At 37.0% G+C, this 23,206-nt stretch overlaps 2 protein-coding genes across 2 annotated transcripts in view; both read left to right on the forward strand.

Annotated features, from left to right (window-relative positions):
* Positions 1 to 497: 497 nt before the first annotated feature.
* chrna7a (cholinergic receptor, nicotinic, alpha 7a (neuronal)) lies at positions 498 to 8,957 on the forward strand. The gene is made up of 10 exons (XM_056749547.1): positions 498 to 626; positions 1,942 to 2,081; positions 2,319 to 2,363; positions 3,030 to 3,139; positions 3,599 to 3,678; positions 4,297 to 4,464; positions 5,263 to 5,457; positions 7,025 to 7,111; positions 7,183 to 7,292; positions 7,508 to 8,957. The coding sequence occupies exons 1-10, from the start codon at positions 566 to 568 to the stop codon at positions 8,042 to 8,044; spliced, it is 1,533 nt and encodes a 510-aa protein (XP_056605525.1). The 5' UTR covers positions 498 to 565; the 3' UTR covers positions 8,045 to 8,957.
* A 505-nt stretch (positions 8,958 to 9,462) lies between these two features.
* trip4 (thyroid hormone receptor interactor 4) overlaps positions 9,463 to 23,206 on the forward strand; it is a 50,393-nt gene continuing 36,649 nt past the window's right edge. The window contains 12 exon segments of the mRNA XM_056757260.1: positions 9,463 to 9,601; positions 10,189 to 10,364; positions 10,849 to 10,976; positions 11,064 to 11,282; positions 11,554 to 11,632; positions 11,723 to 11,828; positions 12,161 to 12,376; positions 12,591 to 12,717; positions 12,962 to 13,041; positions 13,043 to 13,147; positions 13,234 to 13,358; positions 13,469 to 13,560. Coding sequence (XP_056613238.1) covers positions 9,522 to 9,601; positions 10,189 to 10,364; positions 10,849 to 10,976; positions 11,064 to 11,282; positions 11,554 to 11,632; positions 11,723 to 11,828; positions 12,161 to 12,376; positions 12,591 to 12,717; positions 12,962 to 13,041; positions 13,043 to 13,147; positions 13,234 to 13,358; positions 13,469 to 13,560 — 1,533 coding nt within the window. The 5' untranslated portion in view covers positions 9,463 to 9,521.

Below are 23,206 nucleotides of genomic sequence, written 5' to 3' on the forward strand. Positions count from 1 at the left end.
ACAAACACAGAAAAAAACTATAAAAAATGCATTTAAAATGTCAAAATCTTTACGTAAGGTATGAAATGTTGTCCAAAAATCCAACTAAGAATGAAAACTATTTGAAACAAATCCTTTAAAATGATCAAATTTAATGTCACAGAAGATTAAAAAGAAAGCAAACTTTTTATTTCTGACTTTTTATTTAAAAAATATTGCCTTTCTTTGTTTCTCTATTTCTTATGTTGGATTGGTATTTTTACCTCCTAATTTTGGTTACACATTATGCTTGAAAATCCATTAGCATTAAAAAAACTGTATGAATTATAATTTCCTTTATTAAAAAATATGAGAAACAATCAACACGATTAAACGGCACAAAAGCGTCTGCTAAATGGCTAATGTAGTGAGTGAGATAGAGAGAGAGAGAGTCGGAGGGGGCGTGGCATCACGTCTTTGTTGACGCAGCTGCATCAACTGTATTGGCTTCTGCTCGCGGGATGCTGAGAGAGCGTCTAAGAGCATTGAGGAATCACCGAGAATTGCCCCGAGCTTTTCCTTTAATGTCCTTAATTGAATTGTATATATGAGGATGGGAATTTGGGAATATACTCTTTATTTCGCTACCATAACATGCGTATGGAGAGGTGAGTCTGCTAATGCATGATTGATTCTTCATTGCATTATTGTCCTTTATTGTTCTTAAATTGAATTAAGTTGTTCAATAACGATTTCTGCTCACTTGTAAGGTTACAATGTCTGCTTGGATATATTTCGACTGCATCAGACATTAAATGAAAGTCCATAGAGTTGTATATTTTAATGACATTTATTTAGGATGTTGCCTGCCTGAAGCTTGTTCATGTTCAGCTTTTTTCAACCTTTATGTTAACAGTTTACATTATGAAGGCATTTTATCTTTTCTTTTTTGTATCTTTATTGGGTTATTCAAGAGAGTACACTTACATGGCCATTTACAAATTCTACCATTTTCCTTGATTTTTCCCAAAACAAGTTTAGATTAACGTAAAGGTTACCTTTTCCATAATATAAATTTCCATTGTCACATCTATCCGATTATCTATTGTTGGTCCTTTCTTTTAACCATTTGCATGTAATTGCCTTCTTATCACCTGCTAAGAGAGCACCCATCAAGTATTTATCCACCGATACTGTATTGGGACATATACATCTTATCTTTTAATGTAATATTTTTAATCCCATAACCTGATTTTTTTTACTTTAAAATGTTTTTTTTTGTAATTCATTGGCAACCTCGGTCTGGGTTACTTAGTTCATTCATTTTTGTGTAGTCTTCAACTACTCTGAATTTTCTTTTCATCTCCTTGGCATTAGCCTGTAAATGTTATTCAAGATTACACAGAGTGCTTTGTGTGTTTTGTGTTCCTGCACTGGCAAGGGGAAACGGCTCACTCATGTTTCTTTGTATGATGCTCTTGAACTAAAGAACTCATTTTGAATAGGGTAAAAGCCTGATGTAATCTCGAGTATGTCCTCAGTGGAATTAAATAATGAATGGATATCATTTTAAGGGAATTCGACTGAGATGAGAAAGGGGGTTATTGAATTTTGGAAAAGCTCCCAGAGTTATTTAACCATGATTTTGTTTTTGCTTGCATAATATGTTCATGAGGTATATCAAAGTGCTCTGCTAAGTATTCCCCTAATGAAAAGACTGTAGCAAGGAGTTAAAAGCAAAGGGTTGGATGCAGTGCTCTAAATCAGACTGACTGGTTGAGGTTTAATCGCTGAAACCAAGAAGAAAAGCTTTGATGAGGCTTTAGATCTATAGACACATCCATGGGGCAGCTGCCTATGTTGATTTGCAGGACGTTCTCCCTAATATCCCATTCAGTTCTCATTGTAAAACATTCTCTGCTAGCAGTAACCATAACATCTGAGAATAATGTCTGTCCGCTGACAATGTTTATTCTGTTTTAGTGTCACAACAGGGAGAACATCAGAGAAGACTCTACAGTGACCTGATGAAATATTATAATCCGCTGGAGCGACCCGTGTTTAATGACACACACTCTCTCACTGTGTATTTCAGCTTCAGTCTCATGCAGATTATGGATGTGGTAAATTGGTAGTTTCAATTCATCACCAGAATGTCCTTCGTAGTTATTCAGTTATTTTTCAAAACAAACACCAATTTAAGACTGAAAGTGTGGCCATAATCCCAGTGTATTTGTTCCACCATCTGATTATTCAATAATACATCATAGAGTTGCTGAACACTCTTGCTTTAGATTGTAAACTTTTGAGCTTTCATGAAAGTTGTTTTTGAAGTCATTTTTGTATTTGATCATCAATAGGATGAGAAGAATCAAGTTCTTACAACCAACATCTGGTTACAGCTGGTAAGACAAATGACTATTTATTTATATTTTTATAAATATACATATATTTTTTATATTTGTGATTTATTTAGTTTATTTATTTAATTAATCATAATTATTAAGTATTTGTGTCATTAAATGATTTTATATTTTTACTTTGCATTATGATATTTTAGCCAACCAGCACTTTTGAAGTCAAACATTTGTTCGAAAAAGAAAAGTATGATACCGTGTTAAATAGGTAAATACATAATGTGCGTGTGTGTACAGTGTAAGATAAATATATATATAAATACACACACATAAATGCATATATTTAAGAAATATTTACATATATATATACATGTATATTTTTGTTAAAATTATACATGCATGTGTGTGTGCACTTACATAATTATCATACACAGTACACACACGTATATTATGTAAAAAATATATATATTTGGCATACAATCAGTCACAAATAATCTTTTGACAGCCCTAAATATATACAATGTATATATATATATATATATATATATATTTGACACATGCATTTTTAGCAGGATTTTTGTTTTTTCCAAAATAATGTCTTCTTGAAAACTTGTCATTTGTAATTGGCTCATAGACCCATAAATAATTAACTTGTGTAAATGCTCCACATCTATTGTGACAAGTAATTAACACATTTTTTATGTTTATTTGCAGTACTGGAATGATCATTATCTTCGGTGGAATACCTCTGAATATCCCGGTGTGACGAATGTACGATTCCCTGACAGCCAGATTTGGAAGCCTGACATCTTACTTTATAACAGGTTTGATAAAATAATTGTCACACATGTAATTATTGCTGATCTCTGTCTCATTAGCTTATCAACAGGAGTGGCGGAGAAACACAGACATGGCTTTCAAAGCTGTTTATGCAGGATTTAATTAGGGACCCTAAATTGCCTGAAAAAGTGCTGCTGTCTAAGAGAATGAATACTGAGTTTGCAAATCCACGAGGAACTCCAGAGTTTGACCTCATTTGTTTCTGTCAACTGGAATGAAGCCTAAGCACTTACTGCAATGGTTCTCCGTGTTATCTTGCTGTCACTCAGGTCCATTTAGCTCTTGAGAATCAATGTGGGGAAATTACACTTAATCATGATTGTATGACAGGATCTGACAGCCAGTGCTTACCCAGTAGTGCAAAACTAATCCATTGATTAAATGTATTTTCTTTTATGGACATTTCATGCAGTGAACACATTGCTTTCTTGTGTTCTTCATAGTGCTGATGAAAGGTTTGATGCCACCTTTCACACAAATGTCCTGGTGAACTCCTCAGGTGCCTGCCAGTATCTGCCACCAGGTACAATCATATTCACATTGTTTTATTTAAAGGTACAGTATTTTTTTCACTGTTTAAGTGTAACGTAATTCTGAACAGTTACAGTATGTTATCATCTCCCCAGAATGAATGTTTTTGAAACTGATGAATATTCACATAGCCTATAAAAAGACCCTTCATGCTAGACCAATCCTTATCTTAGTGTATTTTTGCCTGAGCAACATTCACCAGCGCTGCATCTTTCACTTTCTCCTGCTTTCCTGCTGTGCACAGCTGAACGGAGCTCTGTCTCAGATAAGCATTTGATTCATGAATAGATGTGATGGTGCCAGAACTAAATTCTTTTTTCAGTGACATTGAAGAGATTGACTTCTCTTGAACTTCCATAAAGCTTCATCAGAAGTCTGCTAATGCTTTATGATGATGAAATGGAGGGGAGGTGATATACTAAGAAATTACCTTAAAAATCAGCTGTCTGAACTGAATTACAGTTTTAAATAAATGACTTTACGATATGGCAGACATCCTATGTTTATAGAACTATTAATCTACGTTCTGTTATCTACTATCTATAAATTCTATTGTCATTTATGTTATGGATCATTTTTGTTAATCTGTTCGATGCATTACTGTTCACAGGGATATTTAAGAGCACCTGCCACATTGATGTCCGCTGGTTCCCCTTTGATAGTCAGAGATGTGATTTAAAGTTTGGTTCATGGACGTATGGTGGATGGTCTCTGGATCTACAGATGATTGAGGCTGATATAACAGGATATATTGCTAATGGAGAGTGGGACCTTGTGGGTAGGGTCTTGCAGTATATAAGTACATTTTTTTCAATTAAATTATATATATTTACAGTCTTATAAAAAGGAATGTGCACATTATAATGTATATGTATGTTATCACACTCAGACTTATTAGCTTATCAGTGTTTTTTTTTTACGGTTATTGCACACACAGTGTTTTGACAAAAGCTATAATGCTCTCATATTAGTTTATTCAAGACATAGTTCACCCAAACAGGGAAATTAAGTCATCATTTACTCACCCTCTTGTTATTTTAAACCTTTTTGACTTTCTTTATTATGCCGAACACAAAAGAAGATATCCTGAAAAACGTTGGTAACCGGACAATGGCGGTACCCATTCACTTCTATTGTATGGACACAGCACCAATGCAAGTCAATGGGTTGTTCAGTTACCAACATTCTCCAAAATATCTTCTTTTGTGTTCTGCAGAAGAAAGAAAGTCTTACAGGTTTGAAATGATTTTTGTTTCAACTATCCATTTAATCTGTTAAATTCATAAGTGGGGTATCTTCATTTCTGGACATTACATAAGAGCAAAAAGTACATTTACATTACATTTAGTCATTTGGCAGACGCTTTTATCCAAAGCGACTTACAGTGCACTTATTACAGGGACAATCCCCCTCGAGCAACATGGAGTAAAGTGTCTTGCTCAAGGACACACTGGTGGTGGCTGCTGGGATCGAACCAGCAACCTTTTTGATTTACCAGTTCAGTGGTTTAACCCACTAGACCACCATCTCCATATATGAAAGTATCATTCATATAATGTATTTCATGATATTGCAGGGGTTCCAGGTCGCAGGAATGAGAAATTCTATGACTGCTGTAAGGAGCCGTACCCTGATGTGACATTCACAGTGGTCATGCGCAGACGGACGCTGTATTACGGTCTGAATCTGCTCATTCCCTGCGTGCTTATCTCAACTCTGGCTCTGCTGGTCTTCCTGTTGCCTGCTGACTCAGGAGAGAAAATCTCTCTTGGTGAGTGCAAATGTCTTGATTCCTTGACTAGCCTTGCGAAAAAGCAATGCGTTTTAAATACACTCCTTACTGTATAGTTTACAGTGTTTTTTAGTTTACAAATGTATTAACTTACTCTATTTACTGATATATTGCTTAAGACTACTAAATTCTAATTAAACTTTATTTGCAGTACTGCTTGTGCACGATGCACATTTCCTAATATTAAGCCTAAAATGTTTTTTAATGTCACTTTAGTTCCAAACTTCTTTAGTTTAGTACTACTTAACACAATTTAAGTGCATTAAGTACCAAATTAGCTGTTCCAATTTGCACACTTTAGGTGTAACAATTTAGTAGGCTACACAATCCCAAAAGTACAATCGCAGGTTATTTTTATTACTTACATAAATATGTACATGGATTTGCAGTATACTCAGCATGAAATAAATTCAAACACGTTTTAGTATTTATATTTCACTATGGTATATTCATCTCCGGACCAGTTTCTATTCGCACGGCATTGAAAAAGCTCAATTTGAATGAGGATACATACACTTATCACTACCATCTACAAAAATATTACAACATGTTTGTAAATCTTTCTTAATGTGTGTACTGCTAAAGAGAGCGCTACAGGCCAGGATACTTAAAGAAACTTATATCACATGCATCATCTAAAGGGTTTATTTCGAAAACTCACTTTTGCGGCCTCCCTCTACTAGCCCTGCCCTTACAAGAAGTGCATAAATGTCAAGTTCTGCATTATAAAATCTATTACTTTTGCACATCTTTTTTTGCTGAATAGGTATAATAAATTTAAATCGACAGAAATTCTCTTTAGCACAGCGAGCCAACGCACACAATTTATACAGACGCTCATTTGAGAAACTGTAAGTGGCATGCAGTTAGATTAATGGCTTGCCAAAGATGCCGTCAGTGATTAATGTGGCCTGAGAGCGCTGAAGGCCGAACGCCTGTGTGTCCTCTGGATTTAGAGGATGCTGTCACAGTTCCAAATGGAGCCGCTTGGAAGAGACTAGACCTGAAATCACAACAGAGCACAATTTATTATTTCATTTTGTCCCTTCTAAATGGTTTTAAGGAGATGAGGCTGCCAGCGGTACGCTCCGAGTCATTGACCGTGTCTTTGAGCCTCAAGATCAATACTTTAAATGCCAGGGATTAACTGACTGTGTCTGATACATGTGGGTTAAATGGTACTTCTTATGTTCTTAAGTAATTATTTTCTTAAGTAATTAGGGAACTGCTGTGTTTCATAGTCATTAAATGAATATGTCTCCTGTGTTACACCGTCGGGACGGAGCACAAGGTCAGGGTAAACTTGTGGACAGAACAATGCCCGGCGTATTTAAGATTCAGATCCTGGCTTGTGCAGGAGAAATAGACCATGTTCTGTATGGAAGCGCTGGGCACTCTCTGCATACACACACTCCATTTATATCACACATGAGGGATTGTGCAGCTCAAAAGTCTTGAAAATATAGAATTTAAATTTATACTTAAACCTAGAAATAAGTAACAAATATAGTTTCTTATATTAAGCTTTTGTTTCTTTTTCCCTCAGGGATCACAGTCCTGCTTTCGCTGACAGTTTTCATGCTTCTGGTAGCAGAAATAATGCCGGCAACATCAGACTCTGTGCCTTTAATTGGTAAGTCCAACCTGTTATGCTTTTTCATCGGTCAGTATGTCTTATCTACTGTATCTCTTTTCGCTCCTCAGCCCAATATTTTGCCACCACCATGGTTATTGTTGGGCTATCTGTGATAGCCACAGTCTGGGTACTGCAGTACCATTATCACGACCCGGATGGAGGCAAGATGCCAAAATGGGTAAAGCTTTTATTTCTACTCGGCATTAAAAGTAATCTGGCTTGAAACACTGACTGCGCCATCATTACACTGTTAATCACTTAAATACATTGTAAATAGCAGAGACTTTCCTGGAGGGCATGTGTACTGTACATACACAAACAGCCAACGTATTTGATACCGAAATTAAAGTGACAAATGCTTGAGTGTTTTTCTTGATTTGTTTTGCTCTATAGACACGTGTGGTGCTGTTGAACTGGTGCGCGTGGTTCTTAAGGATGAAGAGACCCGGAGAAGACAGGGTCCGCTCGGCCTGCCACAACAAACAGCCACGCAGCAGCCTGTCCAGCACGGATCTAAACATCAGCACTGGAGCGGCACAGTCCACTAACAGAAACCTGCTGTACATCGGCTTCCGCGGAATGGACACGATTCACTACGCCTCTTCACCTGACTCAGGGGTCATCTGCAGCCGACTCGTCGGCACAGGCGAGGAGGACATGCTGCTCCCCGGGGCACAGGCGTCCTCTGTTAGCAGCGGTCCTGGAGACTCTGAACTGTCTAAAATCTTGGAAGAGGTCCGGTACATTGCCAAACGCTTCAGGGATCAAGACGAGGAAGAGACTTTGTGTAACGAGTGGAAGTTTGCCGCATCGGTTATTGATCGTCTGTGTCTCATGGCATTTTCCATTTTCACTATCCTCTGTACCATTGGGATCTTAATGTCTGCACCTAACTTTGTAGAGGCCATATCTAAAGATTTCTTTGCATGAGGACGATTTACACTATGAAGTTTTTATTTCATAGTGCCTCTTAAAGGAAAATTTTACTCAAAAATAGAAGTTTTGTCCTTTTCCCACCCTAAGGGGTTTCCAAACCCCTCTTGATATGTTTGGAGGAATTTTCAAATTTTCATGCAATTCCAGTGAATAGGGATGAAGAAACAAAACAATAACTAGTTATTCAATTGACATTAGGTGACAGTACATCTGTGTTAACTGTTCCTTTTAGTGTAACTGATTTAATGAGCAGATAATCACTCATGGAAATGTCACATTAAATTTGACGAAAAAGCAGAAGGATGCATATTTTTTGATGTATGTGTTCCTATCCCAGCTTAATGTGCAAACACTTTCATTTGCAGTGATTTTCATGGTGATTCCCTCAAAACACTGTGGCCATCAGTACATCTCTTAGGCTGTCTTAATTTAATGTTCTCCACCATCTCCACATATGAACATTAACTAAAACAATGGCTTCAGTTTGTCAGACTACATCTTCGGGCACAGTTCCATTTGTCAATGTTTATGGCTCAGAAATCAATCACACACCTAGGCTTTAAAAGAGGCTTCAGAATATCAGTTATGAGCATTGATGTACTAGTAATTCTATGTAGTGTCGTTGTCATCATCATCCTATTTGATAAATGATTGTGAAGCAGATACAGGACAGTTTTCTTTATATATTTTTTAAGTGCTAACATTTATTTACAAAGTTTTCTTATTTACGTTACAAAAGGAACCTCATACGCCATTGATTGTATAATGTTTGCATTATCATATCTTGCTTTTTGTTACTATAGTCTGTCATAATAAAATTACACGATTTTGATGCATTAATTTTATGCAGATTAATTAAATTATGCAAATTAGTTTAGTGTTAGCTTGATAATATTGTGAAGGTGATCATTTCAGAGCAATTTTCTTCAATTAAACATATATTTGACAAAACTGATTTGACATAATTTCTTCATGTACTGTAATCTCTCTCTCTGTAATCTTTTCTGTGATTTATCTAAATTAGTTCTCTTCACAGTGTTTTTTTTTTAAATTGTGCTGTAAATGGCAAGCTATTGGGGTAAATCGTCAAATAAATAACTGTCAATGTAATCGTATTTTTACTGTAGCATTATATTTAATTATAATAATATAATAATACAAAACAAATCCAATTTGAGATTAGAACGATTGGAACGATAAATATTGGTCATATGAAAATATTCATTCATGTTTTTTTCCCCCAATTTATTTATTCCTCATTCTGGCACTCGACGGCATGTCTAATGATGTCGAATTATTTTACATTTACTTTAATGCATTTGGTATATAAAATATGTTTTTGTACACTTTTTTATACTCGTTTCCCTCAAGAGCATGTGGACTTTTATCTTGAAAAATAAAATGCCGGAAGTCTCAATGAACTGAGCAGCAGAGTGTGTATGTAGGGACTCATCGCTTTATTAATATCATTATGGCTGACTCTTTACTCCGCTGGACTGTTGATGAACTAAAGAATAGTTTCGGTTTGGAGGCAAGCGATGACATTGTGCAGTAAGTATATTCTTTAGTGAATGTTACGTTTTTGACTGAAATGTTCGCAAGCTTGTTCGTTGTCAACTGATACGAAATACAGTTCACGTTAAATGAATATAACGTCATATTATAGCTAACACGACTGAAAGTTTACACTATACACAGGGACGAGCACAGATCTATTCATGGGAAAGTCGTTATGTTTAATGTCAACCAAGTCAATAATAAATGATGAACTGATTGTGGGCCTCAACCACGAACTAAAAGTGTCAATAAGTAACGTTATGTTTTTAAATTACCGTGTCAATGCAAAATAAAATATTTATATATATGAATATCTCCGTTGTTATTTGTGAGGAAAGCATGATATTCACTTTTTATGTACATGTTATAATCAAAAAGGCCCATATGGATCACATAAGAGCTACTTACTTTGATGCTATTAAACCTACAATTAGCAAGAAATATACTTATATTGGTACATATACACCACAATACTGTCTACTTCATGTAACTTACAAACTATAAAATTCTACTTTAAGGTTCTGTGATGTTTTGTATAAAAGTGAGTGTTGTATAATACCAGCTGAACCCTGTTGTTTCAGGTACATCATTTCCATTGAGAATGAAGATGAAATTGTGGAGTATGTTGAAGATCTCTTACAAGGAACAGAAGGAAAAAAGAAGGAATTCATAGAGGATCTGGTGCAGAGATGGGAGAGTTGTCGGTCTCCAGCACCTTATGTTTCAGGGCTTATCCCCAGAAAGGATGAGACGATGGGTAAATAAATACATGTGTTGACTCTTATAAATTACAGACACCGATTCCGTCTGGGGCTCAAGGAATTAGCAGTGTACAATATATTTGTGACTTTGCATCCTCTTATATTATAGGGAACATTATAGGTTTGTTGCTGTTGAGCCTGTAGCTCATTTGGTTGAGCAGATCATGGGTTTAATATCTAAGGAACACTCATACTGATAAAATTTATTCACCGAATCCATTATTAAATAAAAAACCCTTTCAAATTCTAGTATGAATTTTTAATGTAATTTAAATGTTTATGATTATGTCATTGTTTTTTCATTAATGCTGCATTTTTTTCTTATCCAGTATATAATATTAGATGTATAATACTGGCCATAATTACAAACTTCCAAACAATTTTTTTTTGCTTTTTAACTGAATGTAAAAACATGAATTGTACATGCATTGATATACATTTTTGAAAAGCAATATTTATAAAAATCTCTACTCTATGCAGATGATCTTGACACAACACCTAAAGACACTCAGAAGAAATCAAAGCGAAAGGGAAGAAACAGGCAGGAGATGATGAGTGTCTCTCAACCAGAACCAGAGCCTGTGAAAACTCCTATTGACCTGATGAAGGTACAGCAACCTCTTTCAAACATTGAAAAAGTATTACATTAAGTCTTAGTGGGCAGATGGAGTTACACAGAGCTTTGCCCTTGTTAGGCACAGGAGAACAGCAGTTCATCTTCAGTGAAAAAGAAGAACAAGTTTGTGAATCTCTATGCCAAAGAGGGTCGAGACAAGCTGGCTATTTTGCTGCCCGGCCGTCAGCCCTGTGATTGTCTTGCTCAGAAACACAAACTCATTAACAACTGTCTGAGCTGTGGGCGGATTGTGTGCGAGCAGGAAGGGTCCGGTCCATGCTTGTTTTGTGGCAGTCTGGTGAGCTTGATCTCTGTTGCCTCAAAAATGAATAAAAGTCAACCCATTATATTTATTCTTTACTTCATTTGTTATTACTGCCTGCTTGTCAGCGAGAGGTACTTCACCCTTGTGTCAAAAAGGCACAAATGATAACAATTTCCAGGTCATACTTTATTACAAATCAGAAAAAAGAAGATGAAGATGAAAGCAAACCTATTTTTAAGGACTGATATATGCAATGGAACATTTTACATGAATGGGAATTTAAGACCTTTCACAAACATTTCAGGTCTGCACTAATGAGGAGCAAGAAATCCTGCAACGAGACTCCAACAAAAGTCAAAAGCTTCGTAAAAAACTCATGGGAGGTGAGAAATATTGTTAAGATCTTGTATATTTATATGATGCAACAACCTATTCAGTTATAAAACATTTCTTTGTTTGTTATTGTACCTCAGAGGGGTCTGAGCGGGACAATCTGCCCCACCAAGAGGCCAAAATAAAAGCAGGACTGGAAAAAGCTGTACAGCATAAAGACAAACTTCTAGAGTTTGACAAGAACAGGTGTGTCTGTCCAAATACACTTGACTATGGAACGAATCGCTTGGGTTAACAGAGTCATATCTTCAGCCCCTTTGAACTATTCTCTAACCATCTGATAGAAATTGCGCAAATAATGGGAATAACTTTCAGAAAACTACAAAATGACTTTAAGCTTTTGAATTATGTTGGTCCTAAATATGTTTAAAAAGATTGAATTCATGTTGCTCAAACCAATGCTACTTTAACTAACCATGTAAATGGTTTATGATTGGTGGGCTTTTATTTCATTGAAAATATTTTTTTCCGTATAAGTGGATGTTGCACAGTTGACTAGACTCTACTCTTTCCATCAGTGTAAAGAGAACACAAGTTTTGGATGATGAGTCAGATTACTTCGCAACGGACTCTAACCAGTGGCTGTCTCCATGTGAGCGTGATGCATTACGCAAACGAGAGGAGGAGCTCCGGGAGCTTCGACACGCATCTCGCAAAGATCGAAAGATTACACTTGACTTTGCTGGGAGACGAGTGCTGGACGAGGGGGAGAATTTGAGTCCTTACTACCAGAAGTAAGAACCTACAGTACCTGATTCTGTTATTGATGCAATGCATCCTTTGTTCCTGTTGCTAAATCTGCAGAGCATTATTGTATAAATAACGTCATGTTTATTCCTCAAGTTCTGATTTTGATCAAAAAATTGTAGCTTGTATGCAATGTAACTGACTTTGTATAAAAAGAATGCGTAAATTCAAATTAAACGGTTGCTATTCTGGTTGTAACAGGTTTGATGAGACAGTCAATGCCCTCAACTCTGGTTCTTTTGGCCAAAAAACAAAGAAGTCTGTTTCTACTGATCGACCGCACCTCAGAGAGCTGGTTAACCCTAACATTGGGCAGCCGGCACCAGAGGTGGGTGCAAACAAAGAGCTTATAGTCAAAAAAAGTCAACATTTATTAAAATATCAAACCGTTTGGCATTACAAAACATTTCAAACATTTCACAAAAAAATGTATGACGAAGAGTATGAAATATCTGTAGATATTTGTGCTTACTGCTGGGACAAATGGGTTAAGTGTTGAGGAAAAATCACAGCAAAAATGGCTCAGAAGATGGTAATGTTTGTGTTTTTGTTGATTTTTTCCGTTGTATCAGTGGGTTGATGTGGGCGGTGGTAGCTCCTCGAAAAAGTCTTCATCAAAGACCGTAAGCAGTGCCCAGGAAACTGAGCGCAGGTCGACTGAGACTTCAAGATAGAGAGCTGCAGGAGATCTCAGACGGTGGTTGGTGTCTCAGCATGCATCAGCCATGGGCTTCTCTGCTTGTCAAAGGCATCAAAAGGTACAGATCAGTTAAACACAAACATTCTGTATATACACAGAGCTGTAAGTCTAGCAAACATCATGAAACACACATTATTTTTGTAGGGTGGAAGGTAGAACGTGGTACACATCCCATAGGGGGCGCCTGTGGATCGCTGCCGCTGCTAACAGACCCTCACCTCAAGACATAGCGCAGGTAGAGGCCATGTACCGCCACATTGATAAACAGGGTGAGTCTGTTATCCAAACATTTCGGCCATTACTGTCTAAAGCTGCTGGATCTTACAAGATGGTACATGGTGCAGTCAGTGATTTGTTTTATTTATGTTTTATTGTGCAGAGCCTCAGTTTCCATGTGAGTATCCTACAGGCTGCCTGCTCGGCTGTGTCAACGTCACAGATTGCCATCCTCAGGAACAGTTCAGAGAGCAGGTCAGTGTCTCTCTTCGTCCATCCAATCATCCATCCATCTATAGATGGATTCATTGTCTATAGCCAAGTTCATCTGGCTCGAAGTTAACTTCCGGTCTGTGTTTGTTATATATATATATAACTATTTATATTTAATTTATATAAATTTATACTTTTTTTATAAAATGTTTATTAAATATACAATTTGTTAAATGGATAATGTAGTGGGTCACATTTAAATTTAACCAAGTAACGGTTCTACTACTTGTAACCAAAAATCAAACTGGCTAGACAATCCTTTAACCTTCTAGCTATTTCTTTTGCTTGTTATCAGAAATAATCTACAGGGACTCTATTCTTTGAATGTGTACCGGAAGTTAAGTTCGGGCCCCAAAAGCGAGCATGCAGAGTAACATTTGTTTATGTTGCTTTGAAACGTATATACAAAACATGTGCTTTCATTGTACCACAGTTATCGTTCAACAGTGTTCTTCGTTTTTTGGTCATTACTTTTTATTGAAAGTTTGGTGATTTGAGCTGTTCCGCTGTGTTTTTTATTTGTTGGTCTACGTTATTTACACATGTATGTGTTGAACATCTTTGCCTGTTCTGGTGTAGGTTTGTGCCATTTTAATATTGTTTTAATATTTAATGTTCAAGTTGGTAATTACATTATAAGGAAAGTGTATTGATATCCTTGCATTCTATTCTATTTAGTTCTATCTTGGTGTTCTTAAATGCTAGGAAGTGTAAATACTGCCTATAGTGTATATAAAGCGCTATCTCAACTATCTAGCGTTCTCAAAACATTACTGCTCACGGTGCATTAAAACTGAGCAGCACGCAGCAGTATTCTGGCATACATTCCCCTCTTTGTCTGCCGCCGCTTTGCCTGCTGTCTTCTTCTGTAGCCTACAGCACACTTCCTGCCTCATTTCCTCTTCTCCCTGCATGGCAGACTGCATGTAATAGAGGTGTAATTGCTGCTGCTGTATCACTGTCTGCATGAGCTCTTCTCAACTGCAGCAGTCAGGCAAACTCATTAACAAATGATTTAGGTTCACATTTCAGTCAAGATCAAAAGAAAATTATAACGCAATTATATAGTGTGCATTAATAGGAACGAAGCATATTTTTAAGGCCACTAAATTTCATATTCATTTCTATAGTAATTACACATTTTATGTCAAACATTTACAGTGAGGTTCTTTATAACGCAATTATATAGTGTGCATTAATAGGAACGAAGCATATTTTTAAGGCCACTAAATTTCATATTCATTTCTATAGTAATTACACATTTTATGTCAAACATTTACAGTGAGGTTCTTTTCAGTAACATTCATGAATGCATTAGCTCAGATAAACGAACAGCATTTACAGCATTTATTAATCTTTGTTCATTTTGCATTAAATATTGTTAACTTTATGTATTTGTAAATGTTGAAATATATATGTACTAAGATTAATAAATGCAGAAGGAAATGTGTGTATTTATGTGCATTTATTTTGTCACAGTTTGAAAGTACACTAGCATATAGATGCCAAATGGCTTCAAAATGCACACAAGTGAAGCTGGTTTTAATGGAGTTTTGATGTCAGCCTACAGAGGGCGCAACACACCATTGGCTCTTTCACCTCAGTTTAGTACTGCCATTTTGACTGCCACAGTGAAGTGAAAACTCAATATCCTTCTTTACTAATTCATGTCGTGTAATTACTGTCAGAATAGACACTTCTAACATTGATACTGTCGCTGTATGTTGGAAGCGAACATCCATATTGTGTTTATTATGTCAAGCGGATGATTTAAAGGGGATTATGTCCAGGTGGAATATTGCTGCCCCGCTCTGTCCTTGATTAATTATAAATCAATGAAGTCTATTGCAGCTTAGAGGGCTGTAATCTTTTCTCTTTCATCCTGTTTAAATGTCTGTGTGTGCCTCAGACACATTGTCTACATGAACCTCACAAAGTCTGCCTTGGTACTTTTTTTTAAATTACTATGGAAAGTGAACGGGGGCAAATTTTAAAGTGAACTACTCCTTTAAAAGCCAAACGCCTTTGATAAAGTTCACCTTAAAGCCAGAGATCTGCTTTTACATAGGGAGGTGAACGTTTAAGTCATATTTACAAGTGCATGCATTAGATTCGTAATGTAAAATGCATTACGCTTTTAAAGGGTCTTACAATGCATTTAAAGGGAATTAAACAAATTCTGTCATCATGTATTATCCTTTGTGTCGTTCCAAACCTCTATGCAACTCTTTCTTCTGTGCAACTCAAAAGAAGATATTTTGAGAAATGTCTCTGTGGTTTTGTGTCCATACAATGGATGTCAATGTTGTTTTGTCACCAATGTTCCTTAAAATATCTTTAGTGTTCTTAAAAATAGTCAGTGTCAAACAGGTTTGGAATAATGAAATAATTTTTCTTTTTGGGTGGTCCATACATTCTTTCAGAACGGAACCCATGACTTTAGCATCACATTCTGGTCAAAATTAAGACATTAATAGAATGTTCTTGGTTCTTCCCTATTTTAACTCTCTTTTAATGTAACACTGCTTGAAGTTCTTTAGAAACGCATGTTGTTCTGGTGCCTTGGCCTATACATAAGGTTGATTTGAATGCTGTCAGTGCAGAATCCAGAACATTCCTTGAACATCTGGATCTTTCTCTGTACAATTTCATCATTCCAAAAAATTTTTTCAACATAGCCTAAGCTTCCAATGGCACTCGCCCAGAGCATTCACAGACCGTCTAATAGACAGCGCATACTAAAATTTGTTGAACATTTAAAACTGGTGCTTGGTTTCTGTGTTATTGTATGTAGGTCTTATGGAAGTATGCGAGTGTGAACATGGGCGCTAGTGGCCCCTCTATTGTCTCTTGTTTTATTTGGAGCTGAAACTGACAGCACAAACATCTGTGACAGTCACCGCTAGCGTTCCCACACCCTCTTACTCTCATTAGCTTTAATGAGATATTGACACAGACACTGGTGTCTAAATTATGCACACTCGTTTTCCGCTGATGTATAAATAGCGCTGATGAAATGTAATTGCTCTTCTTTAGATCACTCACAGGGTGATTATGGGGAACGACTCTGAGAGACTTCTCGCTGTTGGACAACCAGAAAAACATTCGCTCACTGGCTGTTTTTCAGCCGATGGTAATAATTGGATGTGGAATCTGACAGGAATGTGGTGTTCTTTTGTTCATGTTGTTCAGGGTTAGGAACTGAAAACCAGTTCTTATTTACAACCACTGTCTCAACCACATTTTTTAAGAACTTTTGGCTTCAAAATTTGAGTTCTTGAGTGTATAAATTTCAAGCACTAACCGGACCAAAGTCGTAAACTTCCGAATTGAATTGAATTGTTGCTGTAGTTAAAATGACACATTGTGTTGACACAGTTTTGTTGAGAAAAATTAAAACATGTTTGATAGTTTAAACTTTGTAATGCCTTCCAAAGATTACTTTTGATGTAGTTTTTGACTTTTTTGATGAAAGACGGAGTGTTAGGCTCGTAATTAAAACCATTTTAGTCACATATGCTCCCTATATAACCTTTGCGACCTCCTATATTTGAGAGCATTTCTGTTAGTGCACATTTTGTGGTGAGACCTGTTTTCCTTACTGTAGAACACGCTAATAACTGCACAAAGTATGGCAATGCCCTGAGCTACAGTGACCGACCCGGGCATTCATAAAGACAACATGGTTGTCCATCCCACAGCGCTACTTTCCCACCATTTCTCACCATTTTCATGTAAACACGTGCTAGACGGACGCTTTCAACATTTACACGCGTCTTTCCCACTGGTGTTTATGGTGGATTCACACAGTACCGCCTTTAAGCCTATTTGGCTGCCACCACCGTTCACAAAAAGATGAAATCTTTTTATCTTCAGCTGCTGCTGCCACAAAGAGCCGTGCCCGTGGAAGTTGCAGGATTTTGGATGCACGAGCACCGCTAGCGCACCGCAAATTGCAAGTTCACTTTACGTTATTTTAAATATATTCACAGGCAAACCTCTTCAAAAATGGATCATCGCTCTCTTACATATGTGCAATGTTGGCTTGAAACATGATGCGTTTAAGTAGTGTTAACAGTGTCTCTGAAGGCTATGAGAGTTCAGTCAGTGGAGGAAGGAGGATTGACCTTGTTATAAGATCGCCAACTCTGCTAACACCCGCATTATGCAAAAGCATATAGAGAAAACAACCACAGCACTTTACTAAAAGCTGCACCTGTTAAGAAAACAAATCATCAATTTTGTGCAATTACTGTCTCTCAGTTGAGTTATAATATAATTCATTAACATAAAAGTTTAATTTGTTTCATAAAATACAAGTTGATTTTATAATGCCTACATTTTTAGCATTTTGTGTTTTAAAGCTTAGTAAGAGACTTTTCCCCCCTATATATATTTCATCATTGAGGATTTCTTTAAAAAAGTCTAAAAATCATTCTCGGGAACTCAGTCTCGTTTCCCGTGTCGTAGGATAAGTGTCTTGTCACGCCCACTAGTTATGTTTTGCATTTATATATTTTAGTTAGGTGCATTATATCATCATTATTAATATAGCTATGTTGCATTTGTAAATGCACATTTGTACAAATCTGTTATGTTGAATTCTAAAATGATGTCATTATTCGGTAGCAGGCTCCTCAGACCAGTAAAGGAAATTTCCTGCATAAAATTAATTTTTGAAATCTAGTGATTTCCGCAATCTTGAAATTCCTCACGATTCCCACTTGGGTGTTGTTTGCCCAGCATCTGTTTTCAAGGGCTTTTCCACACTGATCCTGCAGAGTGTCATAAAAGCGTGTGTTTGAGGTGCAGTGTGCAGGGCTATGGCTTTTCATCCTCTGTGTTGAGTGCTCACAGCTCAGAGGCCGGCCATAAATCCAGTTTGAGGAGCAGGAGGGGGTGGAAAGGGATTGAGAGAGAGAGGCTAGGCATAAATGAAGCCTATGGTAAAAGCCTGAGCGAGAAGTGTGGATCCCCCCCATTCTGTTGTCCTCCATCCCCTCTCAAAGAGAATCAGCGCAGGCTATGTGGCCTCTCCCACTGTAGTTTGTTCCCCCTCCCTGTTGAAGAATAAAGGTTTGACTGGCTTTGGTAAGCAGCCTGGAGGGAGGGAAGGAAAAGAGGAGGGTGGTGGGGGCAGGTTTTTTTTTCAGAAACAGGCTTACAGCATAGCCCATCTGTTTGGTGGCACTATAACAGTCTTGCAGTATTAGAGTGCATTGAGATATTGATCAACGACCCCCGCTTTCAGGATTACCGGGAGAACAGCATCATCTGTTGTGCCGCTCCTCCTGCTTTATTTCGGAGATGGGGATCTAAATTATGTTGCTGGGTTGAGGAGCACAAGAGCCTTGTGTACATTTTCTACAGATTTTCTACAAGTTTATTATATGGACCGTCGCATCTTAAGTCTTTTTGTTTTCCATATGTAGTGCATGAGAGATGGTACTGGGGATAAAATGAGAAAAAGAAAAGTCACTTGTAGGTGTCACAAAACAGCAATTTGCATGAAAATTTGTTTAATAAATCATAAATCAGTTAATGGCAACTATGGATCGCAAAGTGTGTCACACACTGTCGTTTGCTATCACTCATTATGCCGGCACAAAAACATGGAATAGAAAACATTTGCAGCATTAATGAAACACCTAGATTACATATTTTTACTGAATACATTAAAACCAAGTGCATTCCGTTTTACAGGGAAAATCTGTTTGAATTTATTCTTACTTTGTTTATTGTGTTCTGACTTGTATTCCTAAAATAAATTCTTACATTTGGCACTTAACATGTGTTCGTTTTTCATCTCCAAAACAGAATTCATCTCAGTATTTTACCATGCATTCTTTTTGTTTTCAGTCTTGGCTTTAAGAAGGAACAATTAAGCAGCAAACAAAACAAAAGAAACACATTGTTGGCCGAAAGCCAGTCAATCCAACCCCCCCGTATTAGAAAGAAAGAGATTACCAGACAGCATTTCCTCCCCTGATAAACATTTATTTCTATATCTCATATTCTGTTTAGGTTGATTTTGTTGATCTCTGTTCGCTCAGTGTTGTGATGTCCTCAGCCATGTCGAGGTGATTACAGACACCACTATTTGTCTGTAAACGATGCACTTTTTATTCCGCTGGATATGAGCAGAACAAAACAATTTCCCCTTCGCTATAGCTGAGTGTTGTATTGAACTGTATTGATTGAGCATAGGCAGGTTGTTGTGGCACACAGAAGCTGTGCTGTTTCTGTAATACTCCATCATTTGCTGTCTGTGAGTGAGTGTGTATGTAAATGTAAGGGCTTGGCTCTGCATTGCTTTAATTGGTTGAAAAGCAGTCGCTGGCGCTGCAGATTGTTTAGGTTTGGTATGCCAGCAAGGAAGGTTCTAATGTAGCTTTGTATATATTTTTGGTAAATGCTGTATAATTTGGTGTGATATCAGATATACTGTATTATTTGATCAAAAATACTAAGAAAAGCATTCGTAATGTTGCAAATTGGTAGTTTAATCAGATATCTTCAAAACAAAAACAACGCGTAGCTTGATGACGCTGTGAAGGAGCGTGGAATACTGAGAACTGTCGTCTTCAACTCCACCGCTAATATTCTATCCGACGTGAATGAGAAATCACGTCTATAGATGATGTCAAGTAGTAGTTTAATAAATGTTGAGTTTGATGACATGATTTTATTTCTTTATAACGAATTAGACACATTCAATGTAATTCATCAAATTTATTGATTACTATTTAGTCAGAGGATCTAAGGTAAAGAAAATCTAAACCGATGCTCCCTGTGTAGTAAAGATGCTCACCTGTCTAGGAAAGCACATGCAAGATCAGCGTCTCTGTCAAGGAAAAATGTCTTTGTTGACAGAACCAGCTGCAAACAGTAAAAAATAATTGTGTTTAGTAATGACTGCGCAAAACAAGATAGTTGCTTGATAGATGCTACAAACTTATCACTAATACGTATATTTGTCTACCAAACTGTCTTGTCATGGGTTCTACGTTAGCAATAGCGAAAACCGAGGGTAATGCCAGACATTGGGTGTTATTAGGGAGATACAATGTCTGGAGAAAGCGTAACGGTTTACACGAATCACCTCAGCCAATCATATAGTCTCCTTACCTGCGTTCTGCTGAAGGTTTTGGTAACGCGGATATGACGCCATTGACTGGTTAAAATCACAATTTTCTACAATTTACAAATAGTTTAAAAACATTTGAGATATATAATACATAACACTGGCCTAGTTATTTTTGAAAAAAATGGATCGTTTTGATAACATTGATGGTTGACTGTTCATCAAAGCTTCCAAAAGAGCAAAGGAAACCCTTTTCCGTTTTTTGGTAGTTTGTTGCCGTGTCGTACCCTAAATTTCTTGGCTTGACCTGTACTGAAACATAATCTTGATATACTGTTTTAGCCCGCGTTAACACTTGACTTCTCATGAATATTAATCGCCACACACGGATGAGGTGGGCTACATGTTTGATTAAACACGTTTAGATTATGAAATGATAGCATAGTGTCCGGTGAGGCATCACTGAAGTCATGAGAAATGGATGCACGCATCTCTATATGTACACTCTTCAGCTGTACCATGAGAGGGTGCGTGGACAGTGAAAACTCTTCGGATTAGCTATGTTTTGGGATTGATTGTCGCATCACGCCCATTTTTCGCAGAGTTTTCAAAAAAGTCCTGAGCTCTTTTTTAAATGCCACCGCCAGCATCTTTTTCTGAAGTCTTTCGAGGTTGAAAAAAGTTCAACTTTCTGGAGAGAAAAAAAACTACCCTACGTGCGAGGAACTTGATTGGCATAGTTTTGTAAAAATGTAAGTTGAATTTTTTCACTTTCAATAACCTTTGATTCTATTTCTAGCACGAAATTTGTATTTGAAAGTTTTTAAGTAGTTTTTAGATATGTGGTTGGTTTTTGCAATAATGCTCTCCGTTTATAATTCAAATAGAATTCCGTGTCACATTTTATTTTACAGTGCCCGTGTTACAGTGTAAATATACACTTAAGTACTGAGTAATAATAATTAACTACATGTACTTACTATAGGGTTAGGATTAGGGTGTGGTTTATGGGTAGTTACATGTAATTTTGCATAATGTATAGTAAATACTTTTGTAAATACATGTAACATGTGTGACAAGGGCACCGTAAAATAAAGTGTTACCAAATTCCGTTACGCTGCCTATAAAGCCTGTCTCTGAAAGCTGCCTTTGTGCAAAAATGCTATCTTTGAACATTGCTGGCTGCTATTTGTAACCAACAAAACATTTTTTTTACAAAAAAAGCGACACGGTCAACTTTTTCTTATCAAAAGAGAAGTCAAATGTGAACGCGGCCTTAGACTTTTATTCTTTCCCTGTTTCATGTGCTAGATAGGAGCTGCATTTCTACTGCCTACATTGAAAATATTGCCAGGGGTCACTGCCAAGAGGACTGCCAAGTGAACTGACTGGCTTTTGAAGGGACTTTGATCTCATTAGCCTAGCGTTTCACTGCTGCTAGGTAAAATTGCCACTAGAGGACGGCTGCAGCATCAATAAAACATCTAGATTACATATTTGCTATTAAATCAGTGCGAATTGTGCTTGGCAAGGAAAGAAATATACGTGGAGATTAATTTCAGCCACTTCAGAATTAGAGATTTAACTACAGAAAATGCTGTAATTAAGAGGGATTCATCCTTTTTTGTTTTATTAACCTTAATTGTTGAATGGCGTACATTTAAGGTGGCTTTTATGAGAAAGCAGATGGCAGTCCTCATTAGTGCGGGTTAGAGGGCAGCTGATGACTGTGTTTCCTCATGAGGTAATGTGATATTTATATGCTGCAGAGCTTTTCTCATGCGAGAGAGACTCCTAGAGTGTCTAAACTGGATCCAATCCAAACCCAGAGCCTATTTCTCTCTTTCTCTCTGTTCTCTTTATCGCTCTACCTGTCCTCCCCCTGCAGTCATTGTTTTCCCCTGTCAGAGTGTTGTGTAAGGATGTGGTTGTTAGGAATTCAATTTCTCCGGGAGCTGCCTTCATTATCTGCTGTGTGGAGATGTGCTTTGAGGTCCCTCCCTCTGCTGTGCTGGGCGTTCTGCCATGCTGGAGAGGTCAGACGCCATGTGACTCTGTAGCATTGTGTAGAATGTAGCCCGCAGTGTCCTGAGGCTGAGATAGGCCGGTGACTGCAGCGTTCCTCTGTCTGGATAAACGTTCATGTCCTTAATATACCTCGTACATTTGCAGAAATATCTCATATCTAGACTGATTTGGAAATTTTGTATGATACTGATTTTTATTTTATTGTTGATTGATTGAGAGAGATTTCTATATTGCATGAAAAGTTATTTAAACATTTGTTCTTTGCCGTTGTAAGATTTTCTTCCAAATTAACTAGAAATTAACATGCATTAACGTTTTGCATGTTAATATGGTATTAGATTATGCAAATAAAACACTGATTGGCCAATAAAATTAGTAAAATATACACAATCGTTCAAATGTTAAGAATCACTCGACTTAGTTTGTTCTGAAGCCTTATGTCTTAATATTAAGATATTGTGTTAACTTATTAATACTTTTATTGCAAAAACTACAAATTAGTGATGCACCCAATTT

This window comes from Triplophysa dalaica, chromosome 1 (genome assembly GCF_015846415.1).
Source record: "Triplophysa dalaica isolate WHDGS20190420 chromosome 1, ASM1584641v1, whole genome shotgun sequence".
Classification (NCBI taxonomy): domain Eukaryota; kingdom Metazoa; phylum Chordata; class Actinopteri; order Cypriniformes; family Nemacheilidae; genus Triplophysa; species Triplophysa dalaica.